The sequence below is a fragment of the Anomaloglossus baeobatrachus genome, chromosome 2 (assembly GCF_048569485.1).
Source record: "Anomaloglossus baeobatrachus isolate aAnoBae1 chromosome 2, aAnoBae1.hap1, whole genome shotgun sequence".
Classification (NCBI taxonomy): Eukaryota; Metazoa; Chordata; class Amphibia; order Anura; family Aromobatidae; genus Anomaloglossus; species Anomaloglossus baeobatrachus.
In genome coordinates this window covers 286,806,232-286,826,637 of record NC_134354.1, presented here as the reverse complement: position 1 = coordinate 286,826,637, position 20,406 = coordinate 286,806,232, and the positions used below count along the sequence as shown (strand labels likewise).

Below are 20,406 nucleotides of genomic sequence, written 5' to 3'. Positions count from 1 at the left end.
TATCTGTGTGACTATATATTGCATACTAGCCCAGTGGCAGTGGCTTCCCCTGTTTCTGTGTATATACATAGGTGTGTGTATATATAGTGTTTCTGTATATACTATATACTGTTTCTGTGTATATCTGTGTGGCTATATTGCATACTAGCCCAGTAGCAGTGGCTTCCCGTTTCTGTGTATATACATAGGTGTGTCTATATAGAGTGTTTCTGTATATACTATATACTGTTTCTGTGTATATCTGTGTGGCTATATTGCATACTAGCCCAGTGGCAGTGGCTTCCCGTTTCTGTGTATATACATAGGTGTGTATATATAGTGTTTCTGTATATACTATATACTGTTTCTGTGTATATCTGTGTGGCTATATTGCATACTAGCCCAGTAGCAGTGGCTTCCCCGGTTTCCGTGTACTAGCCCTCTGTATACCGCCAGTATATAGCCCCCGCTGCCTAGCTCCTGAGCCTATGGATGACACAGTGGGGGCTCCCGGGGATTACCGGGGCGACACTTTCCCCGGGCACGGCCACCACACACATTCCCCGCTAAGCCCTAGCCGCCGGCTGTGGTGGTCCCGGGGACGTGTGGAGCCGCCGTCACCAGGATACCTCAGGAGCGAGTACAGAGGAGGGGAAGCTCTGGGGGCCACATGCTCGTTCCGGGGGTCCCCAGCAGCTCTCCGGTGACCTCTGAGATCTGTCTGGCCTGGCCCCTCCCAGTCGGCTCGGGTTCTGCGGCGCATCCCAGCCACCACCCCCTCCATGCTCCGCGCATTGTGAGGCTGGGACTGGGAGCCGCGTTGTGTTACAGCAGAGCAGCTGCGATCCGGGGAGAGGAGGCAGGCGGCGGCGGCATTCCCCGCAGTCATGGCGTGGAGCCCTTGTGCTGGACTGGTGCCCTGTGCCTGTGCCCTCGCCTGGCTGCTCCTCTGCAGGGTGTCTGGTGAGTAGACTTTCGGGGAGGGGGCGGGGTGCTGGCTTGGGGGATCACTGCTCTGTGCCCGGCTCGTGTCACTCATCTCCCACAACTTTTTATTGCGCCGTCATGTTGTGCTCACCCCACCCTGTGGCAGGTCCCCGGGGACTCGGGAGCAGGATGACTACTTGTGCCCTGCAGCCATTGTCACTTGTCTGTGAGGACCGTTACTTGCTACCTACTTGTGTGCGGGCAGGAAGTGGAGAGCAGACATTCCTTTACTAAGTCCGAGCCCGGTCATTCCCGGAGCAGCATCCCTGCCCTCCCGGCCGGCCCTCCATGTTTCCTTCCATCCTGCCTTTTAAACTTTGGAGTTGGTTCTCGTGGAGACTCGGCGCTCCCTCCCCCGGAGCAGGCAGGCAATTGTCTGCCCGGGGCCGAGCCTCTCCACAATGTCTGTGATACGGGCCTGCGCCGGGATTGTGTGCCAGGACCGGCTACCACACTGTGACCTGGGCGACCATGGCTGGTGCTGATGTCACCGGGAAGGAGGCGGCTCGAACTTGTGTGTGTGTGCAGTCACGTTGGATTGTCATGTTGTGTGACAATAGGGATTAACCTTCGCTTTGGTTACCACCTGTGCGTGCTCAGCCATTGTCAAGGCTTTCCATGTTATTCCAGTCTCTGTGGGGAAGATATGCCTGGGAAGGGTTATGTGGCTGCAACGTGAGCCTGAGGAGGGCTACTTCATATGGCCTGGGCACAGGTTACCTCAGGATGGCAGAGCTCCTCTCATGTGCCCTCACCTCAGGAGCACTGTTACCTCAGGATGGCAGAGCTCCTCTCATGTGCCCTCACCTCAGGAGCAGTTACCTCAGGATGGCAGAGCTCCTCTCATGTGCCCTCACCTCAGGAGCACAGTTACCTCAGGATGGCAGAGCTCCTCTCATGTGCCCTCACCTCAGGAGCACAGTTACCTCAGGATGGCAGAGCTCCTCTCATGTGCCCTCACCTCAGGAGCAGTTACCTCAGGATGGCAGAGCTCCTCTCATGTGCCCTCACCTCAGGAGCAGTTACCTCAGGATGGCAGAGCTCCTCTCATGTGCCCTCACCTCAGGAGCACAGTTACCTCAGGATGGCAGAGCTCCTCTCATGTGCCCTCACCTCAGGAGCACAGTTACCTTAGGATGGCAGAGCTCCTCTCATGTGCCCTCACCTCAGGAGCACAGTTACCTCAGGATGGCAGAGCTCCTCTCATGTGCCCTCACCTCAGGAGCACAGTTACCTCAGGATGGCAGAGCTCCTCTCATGTGCCCTCACCTCAGGAGCACAGTTACCTCAGGATGGCAGAGCTCCTCTCATGTGCCCTCACCTCAGGAGCACAGTTACCTCAGGATGGCAGAGCTCCTCTCATGTGCCCTCACCTCAGGAGCAGTTACCTCAGGATGGCAGAGCTCCTCTCATGTGCCCTCACCTCAGGAGCACAGTTACCTTAGGATGGCAGAGCTCCTCTCATGTGCCCTCACCTCAGGAGCACAGTTACCTCAGGATGGCAGAGCTCCTCTCATGTGCCCTCACCTCAGGAGCACAGTTACCTCAGCCGAGCAGCCTGAGCGCTGTTACCATCTGCTCCCCCTATATAGTGTGCGTGCATATGCATGTATGTGTGTGTGTATATGTATATATATATACTTATACTTATTTATTATACATACATACAAGTTATCATACATGCTTTCGTCTGGATGACTACAGCTCCCCCTCTCATGTCCCTTCACTTCTGCTCAGGGGCAAAGTAATGTCCCCTATCCTTTTATGTAATAATGTACCTCATCCTGGTACTCCTGTTATTTGTCTTGGTCCCCATTTGTCATTCATCCCACATCCTGGTCCCCATATGTCATTCATCTGGTCTCCATATAATCCTCCATCTTGGTCCCCATATGTCACCCATCCTGGTCTCCATATAATCCTCCATCTTGGTCCCCATATATCACCCATCCTGGTCCCCATATAATACTCCATCTTGGTCCCCATATGTCACCCATCCTGGTCCCCATATTATACTCCATCTTGGTCCCCATATGTCACTCATCCTGGTCCCAATATAATACTCCATCTTGGTCCCCATATGTCACCCATCCTGGTCCCCATATAATCCCCAACCTTCATCCCATATGAATAAAATAATGAAATAGATTCTTCTTACCTTTCCGCCTTCCAGAATCCTCCTCTTCTTGGTGGCATGACAGTGATGTCATACGCTGCAACTTGCACGCTGACAACGGTAACATGCATGCTGATGTCACCTGCCGGCTTCTGATGGGCTGGCAGCTGATGCCAGTGAGGTGCACGTTGACGTAAGCTGCTGGCCCCCGATAGGGTGGCGGCTATTTTAACTATTTCTGCACTGCAACATTTTTCAACTGAATGTGCGTCCGAAAACCGGCGGTCCCTCAGAATCAGGTCTGGGTGCTGCTTCGTGCTGCTTCAGGGAACCGACTGCAATTTTAAGAGTTGTTTCTCCGAACTGGAGAGAACCAGCTGAATCCCACCCCTGCACATGCGTATAAAAACGTACATGTGGAAACAGTACTGGTGTTTTCCATCAGTGTTTTCATCAGTATGCCATCCGTGTTTTTCCAGTATGGCTAAAGAAAAAAATATTACAAAGGTTCTCTTATACTTTCAATGTTAAGCACGTACAGCACATGGATGGGTATCCCTGTGTTGTGCATGTTTTCATGGACCCATACACTTTTATTGGCCATTGTCATCCATCCTGCTGGAAAAAAACATAGATGTCTCCGAGGTGGACCCCACGGATATGGTTCTTGGGAAAACATGAACATGTGAGCAGGTTATAATGGGTATGTGTGGCATCCGTGAAAAAAAAAACATGCCACACATACCGGAAACACGTACATTTGAAGGGGACCTAAGTTAGAGGAGGTGAAAGTCCACCTTCACTGAAATTATTTATTAACACATATACTAGCATTGTGTTTTGATGAGTTTAATACTGCAATTACAGGATCCAGTGTGGGAATTTACCATAATATGACCATAAACAGTTTTTTTTTTTTTGCCTAACTTCCTGTATCCTTTAGAAAACCAGTTAAAATAACTAAAATATCTCAGAAATACAAAGCTGTCATACACCTTAAGGCCTCTGCCACACTCACGTGAATTTCACGCACGTGCCGAGAGACACGTATTTTCCCTGCGTGTTGCGTGCAGGTAAGTACGTGTCTCTGGTACGTGCGTGACACGTGTGTTCTACGTGTGCTATCCGCGATAGCACACGTAGAATCAGTAATTATTATACTCACCTGGTCCTCCCTGCTGTCCGCGCTGCTGTCCGTGGTGCTGATCCTCGGTCTCCAGCCCTCCCGTCTCCCCGCTGCTGCTGCTGCCAGGCAGTGAAGTGAATATTCTATGAGATTAATGAGCGGCGGTCGGCAGCAAGAGGCAGCAGCGGCAGAGACAGGAGGGCTGGAGAAGGTGAGTTAATGTTTTTTATTTTTTTCCCTGACGTGTGTTTACTCCGGCGCGTGTCACACGGGACCGCATCCACACTACACCCGTGTGGTACGGGTGCGGGCCGTGTAACACCCGTGCTGCCGGAGAAAACACTGACATGTCAGCGCTTTGAAAATCGCACACACGTACAAACGCACACGGACACACGTTCCGTGTGGTTTTACGTGTGTGTGCCTGCTACAATAGGGTAGCATTGGTTAAAGTGTCTCCGTGCCGCCGGTACGTGTAAAAAATGACAAACACGTGCCGGCAGCACGGATGTGTGGCACAGGCCTAAAGTGGTATTCCATTCTTCAACATTTCTGGCATTTCTTTGCTGCATGCTTCAGGGCCTGGTTCTCAATAGATGTACTCCGGAGATCAAAATTAACACATAACACACAATTTCCTAAATGTTAAGGTCATTGTGTAGTCCTATGTGTATCCTAACATGAGTAAACTAGCAGTATTTTAACCTTATTTCATAAATTGAATTCATTGTAAAGCACATAATAAAAATGTAAATGAGATAAATGAAAAAGAACACTGATCAAAATTAGAAATACCTGCAAGTTATTGGTGTTAATCTGGCACCTGGTGCTAATTTTCTTAATTATCTGACAAACCCTATGTAACTGGCAGCATAACCCCCCGGCAGCAGGTTGTCCAGATAAAGACCAAAGGGGTGACCCTATCAGCCATAGCAAGAGAAGTTGGTTGTTCCAAGTCTGTGATTTTGAGAATATTGAATCTCTAGAACATCACAAACTCTATAAAGTTCCCCAAGAAGTTTGGTCGCCCTTCAAAGACAAATGCAAGAGAGGACAGGATAATGAGGAGACTCTCCATGGGTAATAGTTTCAACACTGCAGTTGAAATTGCTCGTTAAGCGGGCTTTAGACACAGCGACATCGCTAGCGAAAGCACCCGCCCCCGTGGGATGTGCGTCACGGGCAAATAGCTGCCCGTGGCCCACAACATCGCTCGGACCTGTCACACATACTTACCTGACTAGCGACGTCACTGTGGCCGGCGAACCGCCTCCATTCTAAGGGGGCGGTTCGTTCGGCGTCATAGCGGCATCACTAAGCGGCCGCAAAATAGAAGCGGAGGGGCGGAGATGAGCAGACCGAACATCCCGCCCACCTTCTTCCTTCCTCATTTCGGGCGGCCGCAGGTACGGTGATGTTCCTCATTCCTGGGGTGTCACACATAGCGATGTGTGCTGCCGCAGGAACGACGAACAATCTGCGTCCTGCAACAGCAACGATAATCAAGATTAGAACGACCGGTCAACGATCAACAATTAGGTGAGTAATTTTGATCGTTTATTGGTCGTTCGTGCGTTTCACACGCAACGGCGTCGCTAACGAGGCCGGATGTGCGTCACGAATTTCGTGAGCCCCAACGACTTCTCGTTAGCGATGTCGTTGTGTGTAAAGCCCGCTTTAGTTCAGCACTGAACTGGGTAAGGATCTGTCCCGTCATACAGTGTCAGGACATTTAAGAGCATTTGGACTGAAAGTTTACTCTGCAGTGACCAAACCTCTCATTAGCAGAAAGAATCAAAAGGCGACACTCGCCTTTGGTGAGGCGCATGTGTGGACAGAGGAGAAGTGGTCTACAGTTCCTTTTAGTGATGAAAGCAAGTGTAATTTATTTGGGTCTGATGTTAAACATTATGTTCATCGACAAACTGGAGAAAGCCTGAACCCAAAGTGTGTTAAGAAGTCAGGGAAAGGTGGTGGCAGAAGTGTCAAGGTTTGGGGAATGTTTTTTGCAGCAGGAGTTGCGTTCATTACTCAATCAGCCAGAAATTTTCATGCAGGACAATGCCCCGTCACACAGCAAAACGTAAACGTAAATGTAAAACATTTCCTTGAAACAGAAAACATTGAATAAATGAAATGGCCAGTCCAAAATCCTGATCTAAACCCAATAGAGAACCTCTGGAAAATCTTTGGTGACAAAGTTATGGCCAAGAAACCCACAATAGTCAAAGAACTGTGGAAGAGACTGGAAGAAGAGTGGACCAAAATCCCACCAGAGCAGTGTGAGAGACTAGTGCTGTCCTGTGGCCGCAGATGTGCTGAAGTCATTCAAAGCAAAGGCCTTTACACTTCCTACTGATTGGTGACTATTGTTACCTTCAGAAAATGTACTTATAATCTTTCTCTGTGCTACAGTCATTGCTGTTCTCTAATTTGGGCAAAATAAAGGTTTTATGTTGATAAACTTTGGATCTTTTGTAAAACCCTGTTCTAGTGGCATGGTGCACCCCTTCCAAAAAACTTCAAATGTTGATCAATGTAGATTACATTATTTCTGAAAAAAGCAAGTGATCATACATTGTTCTCTAATTTTGACCTTCAGTGGAGATCACATTGGCATCTACTCTAAATTTATGCAATATCCTGAGGATATACCATGAATGTACAATATTGGAATACCACTTTTAGATAGCTGTAGGTTGTATATGTTCCTTTGGCCAACAGCTAATTCTGCCCCTTAGGCCTCGGTTCCACTTGCGTATTGCTTCTGATGTGAGAGTATTGGATGTAATATGTTAATGATTCTCGGCTCAGGCTGCGGATATAAGCCGAGTGTCATGCATGATCGGATCACAGTTGCGGAGAAGAGGGATAGAGTAATCTCTTCATCTTCTCTGCTGCCTGTCTGTTAGTATATCGCACTGTCACCTGGATGACATCCAAGTGCAGTCCGATCTTTCACATGCACCCATAGACTTATACGAGTGCGTGTAAAGTGAGAATCGCTGCCAAAGAAAGCATGCTACGATTAATTTCTCATGCCAATATGGCATGAGTAAAAAATAACAAATGGACACTGCCTCAAAGTTTTAGGCTAGTTTCACACTTGCGTTCAGCGCAGTCCGTCACTATGGAGAATAGCGCAGTCCGTTAACGCACTGCGCTATTCTCCATAGACTTGTATGGACAACGCACTGTAAGGCTAGTTTCACACCTGCGTTGGACGGGATCCGTAGCATTGCGTTGTGTGACGCATGCAACGGATGCGTTGCATATAGTGGCACAACGCAATGCTACGGATCGTACAAAATATCGCAATCCGCCTGGTGATTAGCTGATCGCTCAGAGTAGCCGGCCGCCGGGTGATCAGCTGATCACTCCCTGTAGCCGGCCGCCGGGTGATCAGCTGATCACTCAGAGTAGCCGGTCGCCGGGTGATCGCCGACAATGTGTGCGGGGGCGGGGGGGGCGGTGTGCGAAGTAGGTGGAGCCGAGCGGGGCCATGGTGAGGACGTCAGTGCCGCGGGGACTGCATCGCTGGGGGATAGGTGAGTGTGTGTGTGTGTGTGTGTGCGCGATTGTGTGTGTGTGTACATACGGAGTGCGGGAGGGGGCGGAGCCGAGCGGCGAAGTGTCGGGCTCCCGGCACACGTAACCAGGGTTCCTTGGTTACCCGATGTGTACCCTGGTTACGGGAGGAGGGAGCCAGAGAGAGCATGCGCAGTGGAATCCAGAGGATTCCGCTGCTCAAAAAAACGTTACATGCTGCGTTCCTTCCGCCCGACGCAGCGTCAAAATAACGACGCTGCGTCGTCCAGCGGATGCAACGCAGACACTTGCGTTACAGTGCGTTGTCCATACAAGTCTATGGAGAATAGCGCAGTGCGTTAACGGACTGCGCTATTCTCCATAGTGACGGACTCCGCTGAACGCAAGTGTGAAACTAGCCTTACACAAGTGTCTGCGTTGCATCCGCTGGACGACGCAGCGTCGTTATTTTGACGCTGCGTCGGGCGGAAGGAACGCAGCATGTAACGTTTTTTTGAGCAGCGGAATCCTCTGGATTCCACTGCGCATGCTCTCTCTGGCTCCCTCCACCCGTAACCAGGGTACACATCGGGTAACCAAGGAACCCTGGTTACGTGTGCCGGGAGCCCGACACTTCGCCGCTCGGCTCCGCCCCCTCCCCGCACTCCGTATGTACACACACACACACACACACACACACACACTCACCTATCCCCCAGCGATGCAGTCCCCGCGGCACTGACGTCCTCACCATGGCCCCGCTCCGCTCCACCTACTTCGCACACCGCCCCCGGCCGCCGGACACATTGTCGGCGATCACCCGGCGACCGGCTACGGGGAGTGATCAGCTGATCACCCGGCGGCCGGCTACTCTGAGTGATCAGCTGATCACCAGGCGGATTGCGATATTTTGTACGATCCGTAGCATTGCGTTGTGCCACTATATGCAACGCATCCGTTGCATGCGTCACACAACGCAATGCTGCGGATCCGTCCAACGCAGGTGTGAAACTAGCCTTACACTGGTGCGAGTGTACGCTTATGCTTTATCAGTTTATACTTGTCAATGTAAAACGCAAGTGGAACCGAGGCCTTATACACATAAACACTAGTGTACTAAATGGGAAGATACCTCTGGTAGCAACGTATCACCCTAGAGAACAACGTTATTGGGCAGCCATTGAAAATCAACATACTAATCTGTGAGGAGGCCGCCATACACATCAGTGAAAATCTGGCGTGTGTGGTGCTCTTGCTCACTGGCCCCTGACAGCAGATGTCTGAGGGATGAACTAAACATCCATGGTTGATCTAAGTCAGGTGAGATATGGGCTCGTTAAAGGGAACCTGTCAGCAGAAATTTTGACTAAAACCTAACAGATTCCCCCTCTGCAGCTCCTGGGCTGCATTCTAGAAAGGTCCCTGTTATTATAGTGCCCCCTTTCTGACCCAAAAAAAGAGTTTATATCGAGGTACCTTTTTGGCTTCTGATTCTCTAAATGTGTCACGGGGGCGGGCTGCCTGATGGCCGTTATTCTGCCCCCTGGTCCTGTATGCCGCCCCCATCGCTGATTTCCATACTTCTGGACGCCGCCCACTGCTCCAGCCATCCCCGCGCATGCCCAGTGCTCATCTCTCGTGGATGAGCACTGTGCCCAGTGTCATCGGTGGTGACGTGCGCGCAGGGTTTAGATTATGGGCGGTGCTGTGATGTTAATTACCAAGCAACCGCCCATAATCGCGGGACCGCGCATTCCCCCTCGGCCTGCTTTCTGCGCAAGCGCGCTGCAGCTGAACTCCTCCTGATCGGTGTAGTCACTGCTCCGCGCTCCTCCCATCTATTTCCTGCCTCAGGGCAAGATGGGAAGGAGGTGACGTGAGTTCAGCTGCAGCGCGCTTGCGCAGAAAGCAGGCCGAGGGGGAATGCGCGGTCCCGCGATTATGGGCGGTTGCTTGGTAATTAACATCACAGCACCGCCCATAATCTAAACCCTGCGCGCACGTCACCACCGATGACACTGGGCACAGTGCTCATCCACGAGAGATGAGCACTGGGCATGCGCGGGGATGGCTGGAGCAGTGGGCGGCGTCCAGAAGTATAGAAATCGGCGATGGGGGCGGCATACAGGAACAGGGGGCAGAATAACGGCCATCAGGCAGCCCGCCCCCGTGACACATTTAGAGAATCAGAAGCCAAAAAGGTACCTCGATATAAACTCTTTTTTTGGGTCAGAAAGGGGGCCCAATAATAACAGGGACCTTTCTAGAATGCAGCCCAGGAGCTGCAGAGGGGGAATCTGTTAGGTTTTAGTTGAAATTTCTGCTGACAGGTTCCCTTTAAGTGAAATTGCTGTCGGTGTAATGAGAGTTGACTCTAAATGTATTTATTTTACTTATACAGTGTCATTCAGTCCACAGCACTTTACAGTCAATCTCATCACTGTCCACGTACGGTATCACGATCTAAATTCCCTATCAATATTTCTTTGGAGTGTGGTATGAACCTGGAGAAATCTCACACAAACACGGGGAGAGCATACAAACTCCTTGCAGATGTTGTCCTTGGCGGTATTTGCACACAGGATCCTGTGCTAACCGCTAAATAACCGTAAATTCACACAGTGAACTTGCATGGTCCTGCTGAACGGATGCAACTGTATGACTGGTTGCCCGTGTCTCCTATGGTCATCCATCAAATAATTAGTTCCATCAGGCAGCTTAAGGTGGTGTTTTGGGGTTTTTTGTCAGTTATATAGTTGTATTAATAGTGGAGTATGTCAGTGTATATGATTTTTGGGTGTATCCGTTGCTAGCAGTACACCATAGATGTGTGAATAAAGCCTTATTTATATGCCCAGCCTTGGGCAAGTTTCATGTGTCTGTTGATAAGTATTTCTTACACCTCTTCACATCTGGTTGTTTATCCAATTGTCATGCAATTTTTGTTTTTTGTCCCTTTTTTCCGTCAGTAGGTTTCCAGTCTCTTCCTATCCATTTGACAGTGAGAAATACACTGCTTAATGATGCAACACGGACCCCATAAATACACTTTGGGTTTTAGTTATTTCATTCAAAGTGGGTATAAATTGGACGTTTTATCTGCGGACCAAAAATCTGCAGAAAAGCGAACAAGTTAACCTGCCTATTGAACAAAAACATACCGACGCGTGAATGAGGCCTGGGGTGCATCATGCACTTATGTGTGCAGTGACTTTATATTATTAAAGGCAAATAGGATTCTAATGCAAGACAAAATATATCTGAACATTGATTTGTATGTTGGAGTCATATGTTACTAAGATGTTGGAGCAGTCATGGCGGATTGTTTGCATGTTCAGCAGTCGCACACCTTGCAGTTTTGGTTAATGATAAATGAACTCATGTATGTGAGCTGAGATTACCTACTGTGGGAAAGTGCATTCACTAGGTGTGTGGAGGTTTTTTTTTTTTCTTCATGTACATTCCTTTAATGTTTTCGCTATTATTAGGGTTAGGTCACTTGTTTGTTCTGTAACTTCTTGCTATGAAAAGTTGCACTTCACTGTCATTGTGTCATTCAGTAATATATAAACAAGGCTTAAGCCAAGTGCACACGTCGTAAATTTGTGGTGCAGATACCGCTGCATTAATCTGCAGTAATGTGCAGTAAAGTACAAGTAAATGGATATTTCAAAATCCATGTCAAACAATGTGGAAATAAATCCTCACAAAAATGAAAGTATGGTACAGATTTCTAATCTGTAACATGCTCATTATTATTCAGATTTTCATTACGGTTTTCACCCCATCCAGTCCTTAGAGAATGGAGTAGGTTGAAATCCGCAAGTAACATATGGAATTATTGTGGATTTGTCACCAAATCTGCAGCCAAAATTTTCAGCAACACCTGATAGCCTTAAAGGGGTATTCCCATCATAAAAGATACAGTAAATTTAGCAGAAAATGTGTTGTTGAATATTTTTGTAATTTACAGCTATTAAAAATGATGCTCCATTGAAAAAATAACCACATTTCATCTTCTGGAATATGCCCCCTGATGTTATGTCAGTGAGTATTAACTGCTCATCACAAGGGCTGCGCCTGCACAGGTCTTTTCATCATAAAAAAAAATAGTCCCCCTGGCTAATAAAGCATAAGTGAGATGCTGCCCGTGCACACATAGGTCTGACAGCGTGCGGAGGATCCAGAATGCTGGGGAGCGTGTGTGCAGTGATTTCAGACACACTCCTCGCACCCACACAGGTCTGACAGCGTGCGGAGCATCCAGTATGCTGGGGAGCATGTGACGTGATTGCAGACACACTCCTCGCACTCACACAGGTCTGACAGCATGCGGAGCATCCAGAATGCTGGGGAGCATGTGACGTGATTGCAGACACACTCCTCGCACTCACACAGCTCTGACAGCTTGCAGAGGATCCAGAATGCTGGGGAGCGTGTGACGTGATTGCAGACACACTCCTCGCACTCACACAGCTCTGACAGCGTGTGGAGGATCCAGAATGCTGGGGAGCATGTGACGTGATTGCAGACACACTCCTCGCACTCACACAGGTCTGACAGCGTGCGGAGCATCCAGAATGCTGGGGAGCATGTGACGTGATTGCAGACACACTCCTCGCACTCACACAGCTCTGACAGCGTGCGGAGGATCCAGAATGCTGGGGAGCGTTGGACGTGATTGCAGACACACTCCTCGCACTCATACAGGTCTGACAGCGTGCGGAGCATCCAGAATGCTGGGGAGCGTGTGACGTGATTGCAGACACACTCCCCGTGCTCACACAGGTCTGACAGCTTGCTGAGGAGCGTGTGAAGTGATTCAAAACACACTCCCTGCACTCACACCGCTGTGACAGCGTGCGGAGGATCCAGAATGCTGGGGAGTGTGTGAAGTGATTGCAGACACACTCCTCGCACTCACACAGCTCTGACAGCGTGCGGAGGATCCAGAATGCTGGGGAGCGTTGGACGTGATTGCAGACACACTCCTCGCACTCATACAGGTCTGACAGCTTGCAGAGGATCCAGAATGCTGGGGAGCGTGTGAAGTGATTCCAAACACACTCCCTGCACTCACACCACTCTGACAGCGTGCGGAGGATCCAGAATGCTGGGGAGCGTGTGAAGTGATTGCAGACACACTCCTCGCACTCACACAGCTCTGACAGCGTGCAGAGGATCCAGAATGCTGGGGAGCGTTGGACGTGATTGCAGACACACTCCTCGCACTCACTCAGGTCTGACAGCGTGCTGAGCATCCAGAATGCTGGGGAGCGTGTGACGTGATTGCAGACACACTCCCCGTGCTCACACCGCTCTGACAGCTTGCAGAGGATCCAGAATGCTGGGGAGCGTGTGAAGTGATTCCAAACACACTCCCTGCACTCACACCGCTCTGACAGCGTGCGGAGGATCCAGAATGCTGGGTAGCGTGTGACGTGATTGCAAACACACTCCTCGCACTCACACGGGTCTGACAGCGAGCGGAGCATCCAGAATGCTGGGGAGCATGTGACGTGATTGCAAACACACTCCTCGCACTCACACAGGTCTAACAGCGTGCGGAGGATCCAGAATGCTGGGTAGCGTGTGACGTGATTGCAAACACACTCCCTGCACTCACTCAGGTCTGACAGCGTGCTGAGCATCCAGAATGCTGGGGAGCGTGTGACGTGATTGCAGACACACTCCCCGTGCTCACACCGCTCTGACAGCGTGCGGAGGATCCAGAATGCTGGGGAGCATGTGAAGTGATTGCAAACACACTCCCTGCACTCACACAGCAATGACAGCGTGCGGAGGATCCAGAATGCTGGGGAGAGTGTGACGGGATTGCAAACACACTCCCTGCACTCACACAGCAATGACAGCGTGCAGAGGATCCAGAATGCTGGGGAGCGTGTGACGTGATTGCAGACACACTCCTCGCACTCACACAGCTCTGACCGCGTGCGGAGGATCCAGAATGCTGGAGAGCATGTGACGTGATTGCAGACACACTCCCTAAGTTCACACAGCTATGACAGTGCGTGGAGGATCCAAAATGCTGGGGAGCATGTGCAGTCATCACAGACATACTGCTCTGCACTGTGTATTATGTCAGAGCTGTGTGAGCACAGACAGACCTTCTCCACGCTCACACAGGTTTGACAATGCGCGCAGTTGAAGCAGCATGATCTCACCCAGCTGCCAGAGCTCTGCGACGCAGGGAGTGTATCTGCACTGCACACACTGTCCTGCATTCTGGATCCTACATGCTCTGTCAGACCTGTGTGTCACTTATGTTTGTACGCTAGGGGGACTATTTTTCTTTTTAGGATGAAAGGGACTGTGCAACTTGTAATGGAGAGATTAAACTCACTGACAACACAGGAGGCCTATTCCAGGAGATGAAATCTGGTTATTTTTTTGAATGGGGCATAATTTTTAATGACTGTACATTACAAACATATTTTTTGACACATTTTCTGCTTAATTAAATGTATGATGGGAATACCCCTTTGACCTCCAGAGGATGAGATGTACTTACATTTATTAATATGTACTTTGTTTTTCCTCTATTTGAAGTTTGAGTACTTTTCTTCGGGGCCAGATGATGGAGCTCAAGGCTTTGGAGGTGGGATAGACATTGTGTATTAATGGCAATCTGGCACATCCAAAGAAAGGTATTAACCTGCAGATATAGGGTTATTCTGCATATAAATAACATTTAAATCATGTTAGACAGGCTTAGTGGAACAGCAGCTACAGAGAGAAAATGAAGTTTTATTCTCCCTTTACCACTTGCTTCTTTCTCATTGCAGTGAGTGTAGCGTTATCACTCCCCCTACCCTGTAGCATATGTTTGCAGAGCTAGCTGTCAACCAGGTAGCGTGTTTGCATTGTGTGACTTTACCCTTAAAATTTTCTTAAGGCTTGTTTTCATATAGTGCTTCTGCGGTAGGGCAGAGATAGGTGCAAGTTCCGCAGGACCACAATGGCGGACTCTGTGTGGATGATGTAGAACACGTCATCCACACGGAGCAAGGAAAGAGGACAGTGATCACAAGAAGAGAGGAGGTGTCAGACCTAGACCAGTGACGTCCATCAGACCGGACCGCCCCACAGGTGAGTGTAATAAAAGCTCTTTTTTAGGGTATGTGCTCACGCTGCAGATTTGGTGCAGAACATTTCTGCGCAAATTCTGCACCTTCTGCCAGAAAAACACACCAAAAAAAGCAGTCGTTTTGATGCGATTTTGTGCCATGCATGTTTTTTTATAAAGTTAATTGGTGGTAGAGCTAAAGTAAACTCAAGGAAAAATGCACCAACAATTGACATGCTGCAGATTATTTTCTGCACCAAATCTGTAAGTAAAAAATAAGCAGTGTGCACAAAGCACTTCAGAAGTCTCATTGACTTTGCTGGCATGAAGAGAGCCATGCAGATTTGGGCCACAAACTGCATCTAAACTACACCAAAAAGAGCACCGTGCACACACAGCCTTACATTATACAGAGCGTCATGGGCACTTATATACAGTATTCTACAATGCAGTATATGCGGACGTACTGTTGGTGGCCACAGCTCATAAGGGACAAATCTGGTGATGGGTTCCCTTTAACCACTTCACGACCATGGACGGATCTTTCCGTCATGGTGCCCTGGGCCTTAAAGACGAAGGACGGATCTTTCCGTCATGGCGTAATCGCAGCACCGGAGCCTCCGGTGACTGCGATTGGTTAACATAAACCGCAGATTCGGGGAGGAGGGGACCTGTACCTGACCTCAGGAGGGGTGGTGCCTCCTCCCCGGACCTATGGAGGCTGTGATTGGCTGACGAACGCCGCTCAACCAATCACAGCCACTGTAATGTTCCAGCCATTTAAAATGACTGAAACATTGAAATCCAGCCCTGACCAGTGCAGCTGTAGCACTGTCCATTGGCTGGAGCTAGGTGACCTCACTGGATCACCCTCCCCCAGTTCCAGCAGCTCTGATTGGAGAGATCGGCCTTGTGACCGATCTCTCCAATCACCATGGACCTGTTGCCGGTGACCGCCCCCGTCACCTTCACTTGTCTCTCCTGAGCACGCCAGCACACACAGTGAGTGTATACAGTGCAATGGCAGGGCGACAAGCTCCGTTCCCCTGCTGTTATGTGACCGGAGCATGGGACCCGGAAGTTGTCGCGCTGCCATTGCACTTTATGAAACCGGCGAAAAGCCTCCCGATCCGCCTCCGCCGCTGCCCTCCGCGATCTGCCACCTGTCTCCTCGATCTTCTGCCCGCACCCCCACCCTTCGTGGTCTGCTGCCCGCACCCTCACCCCCACACCTACCAATCCGCTGCCCTCCGCGATCTGCCACCTGTCTCCCCGATCTGCTGCCCGCACCCCCACCCCTCGTGATCTGCTGCCCGCACTCCCACACCTCCCGATCCGCCGCTGCCCTCCGCGATCTGCCACCTGTCTCCCCGATCTGCTGCTCGCACCCCCACCCCTCGTGATCTGCTGCCCGCACCCCCAACCCCACACCTCCCGATCCACCGCTGCCCTCCGCGATCTGCCACCTGTCTCCACGATCTGCTGCCCGCACCCTCACCCCTTGTGATCTGCGGCCCGCACCCCCACCCCTCCCGATCCGCCGCTGCCCTCCGCGATCTGCCACCTGTCTCCCCGATCTGCTGCCCACACCCTCACCCCTCGTGATCTGCTGCCCGCACCCCCACCCCTCCCGATCTGCCGCTGCCCTCCTCCGTCTGCCACAGTGTCACCGGTCTCCCCGATCTGCTGCCCGGCCCCTCCCCCTCGTGATCGGCTGCCCGCCCCCTCTCCTCCATCATGCGTTTCGCGCCCCCTCTCCTCCATTATTCGCTGCGCGCCCCCTATCCTCCGTTATGCGCTGCGCGCCCCCTCCCCTCCGTTATGTGCTGCCCGCCGCTCCCCCTCGTGATCGGCTGGCACCCCCTCCCCTCCGTGATGTGCTGCCCACTCCCCCCCCACCTCTCACCCCCGTGATCGGCTACCCGCCCCCTCCCCTGTCACCCCCGTGATGTGTGCTCCCTCCCCTGTCACCCCCGTGATGTGTGCTCCCTCCCCTGTCACCCCCGTGATGTGTGCTTGCCGCCAAGTGCTGATCAGCTACGTGATTGGCTGATCAGGTACGTAATTGTTGCTCTAATTTTTGCTTTTTTTGTGCACCCCAAATAAAAAAAAAAAAACTTGAACAATAGGTGCCTGATCAGCAATCGTCCTGCAGTCGTACTCGACTTTGGACAGGACTTCTTTTTTCCATCCCACCTAGTCCCCCCCCCCCCTTTTTTTGCAGAACATTCGTGCATGCGCCCTGTTTTTTTTTTCTATGCCATGGGGGTCTAGTTTCCAAAATGGGGTCACATGTGGGGGAGCTCCACTGTTTCGGCACCTCAGGGACTCTCCAAACGCAACATGGTGCGGCTAACGATTCCAGCTAATTTTCTGTTCAAAAAGTCATATGACGCTCCTTCCCTTCCGAGTCCTGCCGTGCGCCCAAACAGTGGTTTTTCGCCACATATGAGGTATCTGCGTGCTCAGAAGAAATTGCCCAACAAATTTTGGGGGTTCATTTAATCCTGCTACCCTTGTGAAATGCAATATTTGAGGCTAAATTAACATTTTTGTTGCAAAAAGTAAAATGTTCATTTTTTCCTTCCACATTGCTTTAGTTACTGTGAAGCACCTGAAGGGTTGTTAACCTTCTTGAATGTGGTTTTGAGTAGCCTGAGGGGTGCCGTTTTTGGAATGGTGTCACTTTTGGGTGTTTTGTGTCATGTAGATCTTTCAAAATCGCTTCAAATGTGATCTGGTCCCTAAAAAATGTGGCTTTGTAAATTTTGTTGTAAAAATGAAAAATTGCTCATAAACTTTGAACCCCTCTAACTTCCTTATTTTTTTTTTCCCCCCAAAATTGTTCTGATGTAAAGTAGACATGTGGGAAATGTTATTTATTAATTATTTTGTGTCATATGTCTCGTTGGTTTTAGAGCATAAAAATTCAAAGTTTGAAAATTACAAAATTTTCACAATTTTCGCGAAATTTCCGTTTTTTTTTCACAAAGAAACGCAAAAAAACATCGGCCTAAATTTACGACTAACATGAAGCCCAATATGTCACGAAAAAACAATCTCAGAATCACCGGGATCCGCTGAAGCGTTCCAGAGTTACCGTATAACCTCATAAAGTGACACTGGTCAGAATTGCAAAAAATGGCCTGGTCTTTAGGGTCAAAATAGGCTTGGAGCTGAAGGGGTTAAAGGTGTGCTCAAAAACTTCCCAAAGGAGGACTGTTTCCTTAAGCAGTCTTTACTAGAAAATGCATAAGATCTGACCGCCTCAGAAAAATTCAGTGTTCACATGCCTATACAGTGCTGTTCCACATTGAGAGCAATGATTTTGAGCGGCAAAAAAATTATTCTACACCTCAAAAAATCCATGAAACATTTTACCCGCATGTACTGTTACCATGTGGAAAGTAGAAGGCCGTTGCTACAGAGGGAATTTAAATGTCAAGTGTTCCCACATGTCAGGCTTTTCCACACGTGATGTCAACATGCGAACAAGGCCCTAAACAGGCATTTGAAATTCCCTCCATAGCAACAGTCTATAACTTGCCACTTAGCATTAGTGTGTGCTGTTACGGTGGCCATTTGTAGTTTGTTGCTAAGGAGCAACTGAAGTATTTAAAAAAAAAAAAAAAAGTGACCTTATTCACTGAGCATTTGAACAACAAAGCATTGGTACAAGGAACAGCTGCATCAAGGCAGTCAATTTGAAACCAAGCAATGAAATGGTTAATTTTAGTGAAAATGTCAAAATGGATAGTCTAAATTGCTCAAACTAATGCTCACCTTTAGTATGTAATTTCTACCTACAGCAAAGGACTAACCTTTTTCAACATCCTTAGCATGCTGTGGATGTCTTTTTGTGTAGCTTTTTTCATGGCACGTTACATAACGTCTGATCCCTATATTTCTAGGGAACAATAAAACCTCCATGTACCTCTTGCTTGGGCCCCATATTAAGATTCTTACAACACAGATCTGAATCGCCCACCTGCTGTCAAGTGAATGCCCATCCACATGGGTTATTCAGGGGTATACAGTCAAGATTCTGCATACATGATGTCCAGGAGCAAGACGTTTGTCATGTGCTGCCCCATATTCCTTTATGTTTGAAGCTTGAGCAGTGCTGTGTCCTTCTGTTTGATAATAGAGGCACCATTTATACGTCAGGCATGTACGCTTAGATATGTGTGAAATTCAACATACAGGCAGTGAGTGTATGTAGAAATAGCTAGGACCTATGAATGAAGGTTGTGCTCGCCAGGTGACCTCATAGCTGCGCATACTGAGAGTGGATAACACAAGTCCGGTAACAGATGTGGTGCCGATGATTTCTCATTCCTGCCCTCAGCACTATTGAGTAATGTCATGACGTAACCTATTTCTACTTTTTTTTTTTATAGCATCAGTTTACTAGTAAAATCCATTCTATCATCACAGTTTTGGCTTTAATACCCTACTAGTCATTAAATAAAAATCTACATTAGTTATTAATAATGTTTTAAGGAGCCTGAAGAATTTAATATCTGTAACATTACTATTTTGCGGTTCAAATTTTCATATTTAAGGCCCTGTGCGCACGCTGCGGATTTTACCGCGGAATTGCCATGGATTTCGCTGAAGGAATGCTGCAGAAAATGTTTATAACATTTGTGCCGTCCTTCTCCAGAAAAACCTATGGGGATAAAAAAAATGCTAGTCTCTCCATGTTGTTCTGATAAAAAAAAATGCTGTGCGCACACTGCGTTTTTTTGTCCCTGCAGGTTTTGCTGCGGAGATTCCACTGCGGAATTAATGTGCATGTCACTTAATTTCTGCAGGTACCTGCGGTTTGGAGGGCTGGCAGATCAATCACCCGCTGACTCTGGGTCGGCGGAGGATTGATCCCCTTTATCTGGCCAGATGCTGCTCCCCATATAAAGTTTATGGGAAACAGAATCTAGCGCAAAGGGGTAGGAGCAAGCGCTACATACTCACCGATGACCGGGCGACTGTCACACTGCTCCCCGCGGCAGCTCTTTCATCTTCCAGAGCCGCTGCTCATTAGGCTCTTAAAATATTCACGCCTTCCTTGCTCACCGGTGGCTGTGATTGGTCGCAGGCAGACATGCCCCCACACTGAGTGACAGCTGTCTCAGTGCAACCAATCACAGCCGCCGGTGGGTGGGTCTATAGCATACAGTAAAATAAATGAATAATTCATTTTAAAAAAAAAACGGCGTGCGGTCCCCCCAATTTTGATAACCAGCCAGGATATAGCCTCACAGCTCGGGGCTGGTATTCTCAGGCTGAGGAGCCCCCCAGCCTAAAATGATCAGCCAGCAGCTGCCTGAAATTGCCGCATCCATTAGATGCGACAGTCCCGGGACTTTTCCCGGCTCTTCCCGTTGCTCTGATGTGGTGGCAATCGGGGTAAAAAGGAGTTAATGGCAGCACCCCATAGCTGCTACTAAGTCCTTGCTTAGTGATGGCAGGTGTCTATGAGACACCCCCCCCCCATCACTAAACTGTAAGTGAACACACACACCCAAAAATCCTTTATTTGAAATAAAAGACAAAAGCCCACCCTCTTTCACCACTTTACTA

General features: G+C 49.3%; 1 protein-coding gene across 1 annotated transcript in view; it reads left to right on the top strand.

Annotated features, from left to right (window-relative positions):
• The first annotated feature begins 682 nt into the window (after window positions 1-682).
• The window catches only part of NECTIN3 (nectin cell adhesion molecule 3), a 112,344-nt gene continuing 92,620 nt past the window's right edge, over window positions 683-20,406 (top strand). The window contains exon 1 of the mRNA XM_075333825.1: window positions 683-942. Coding sequence (XP_075189940.1) covers window positions 867-942 — 76 coding nt within the window. The 5' untranslated portion in view covers window positions 683-866. The remainder of the gene's footprint in view (window positions 943-20,406) is intronic.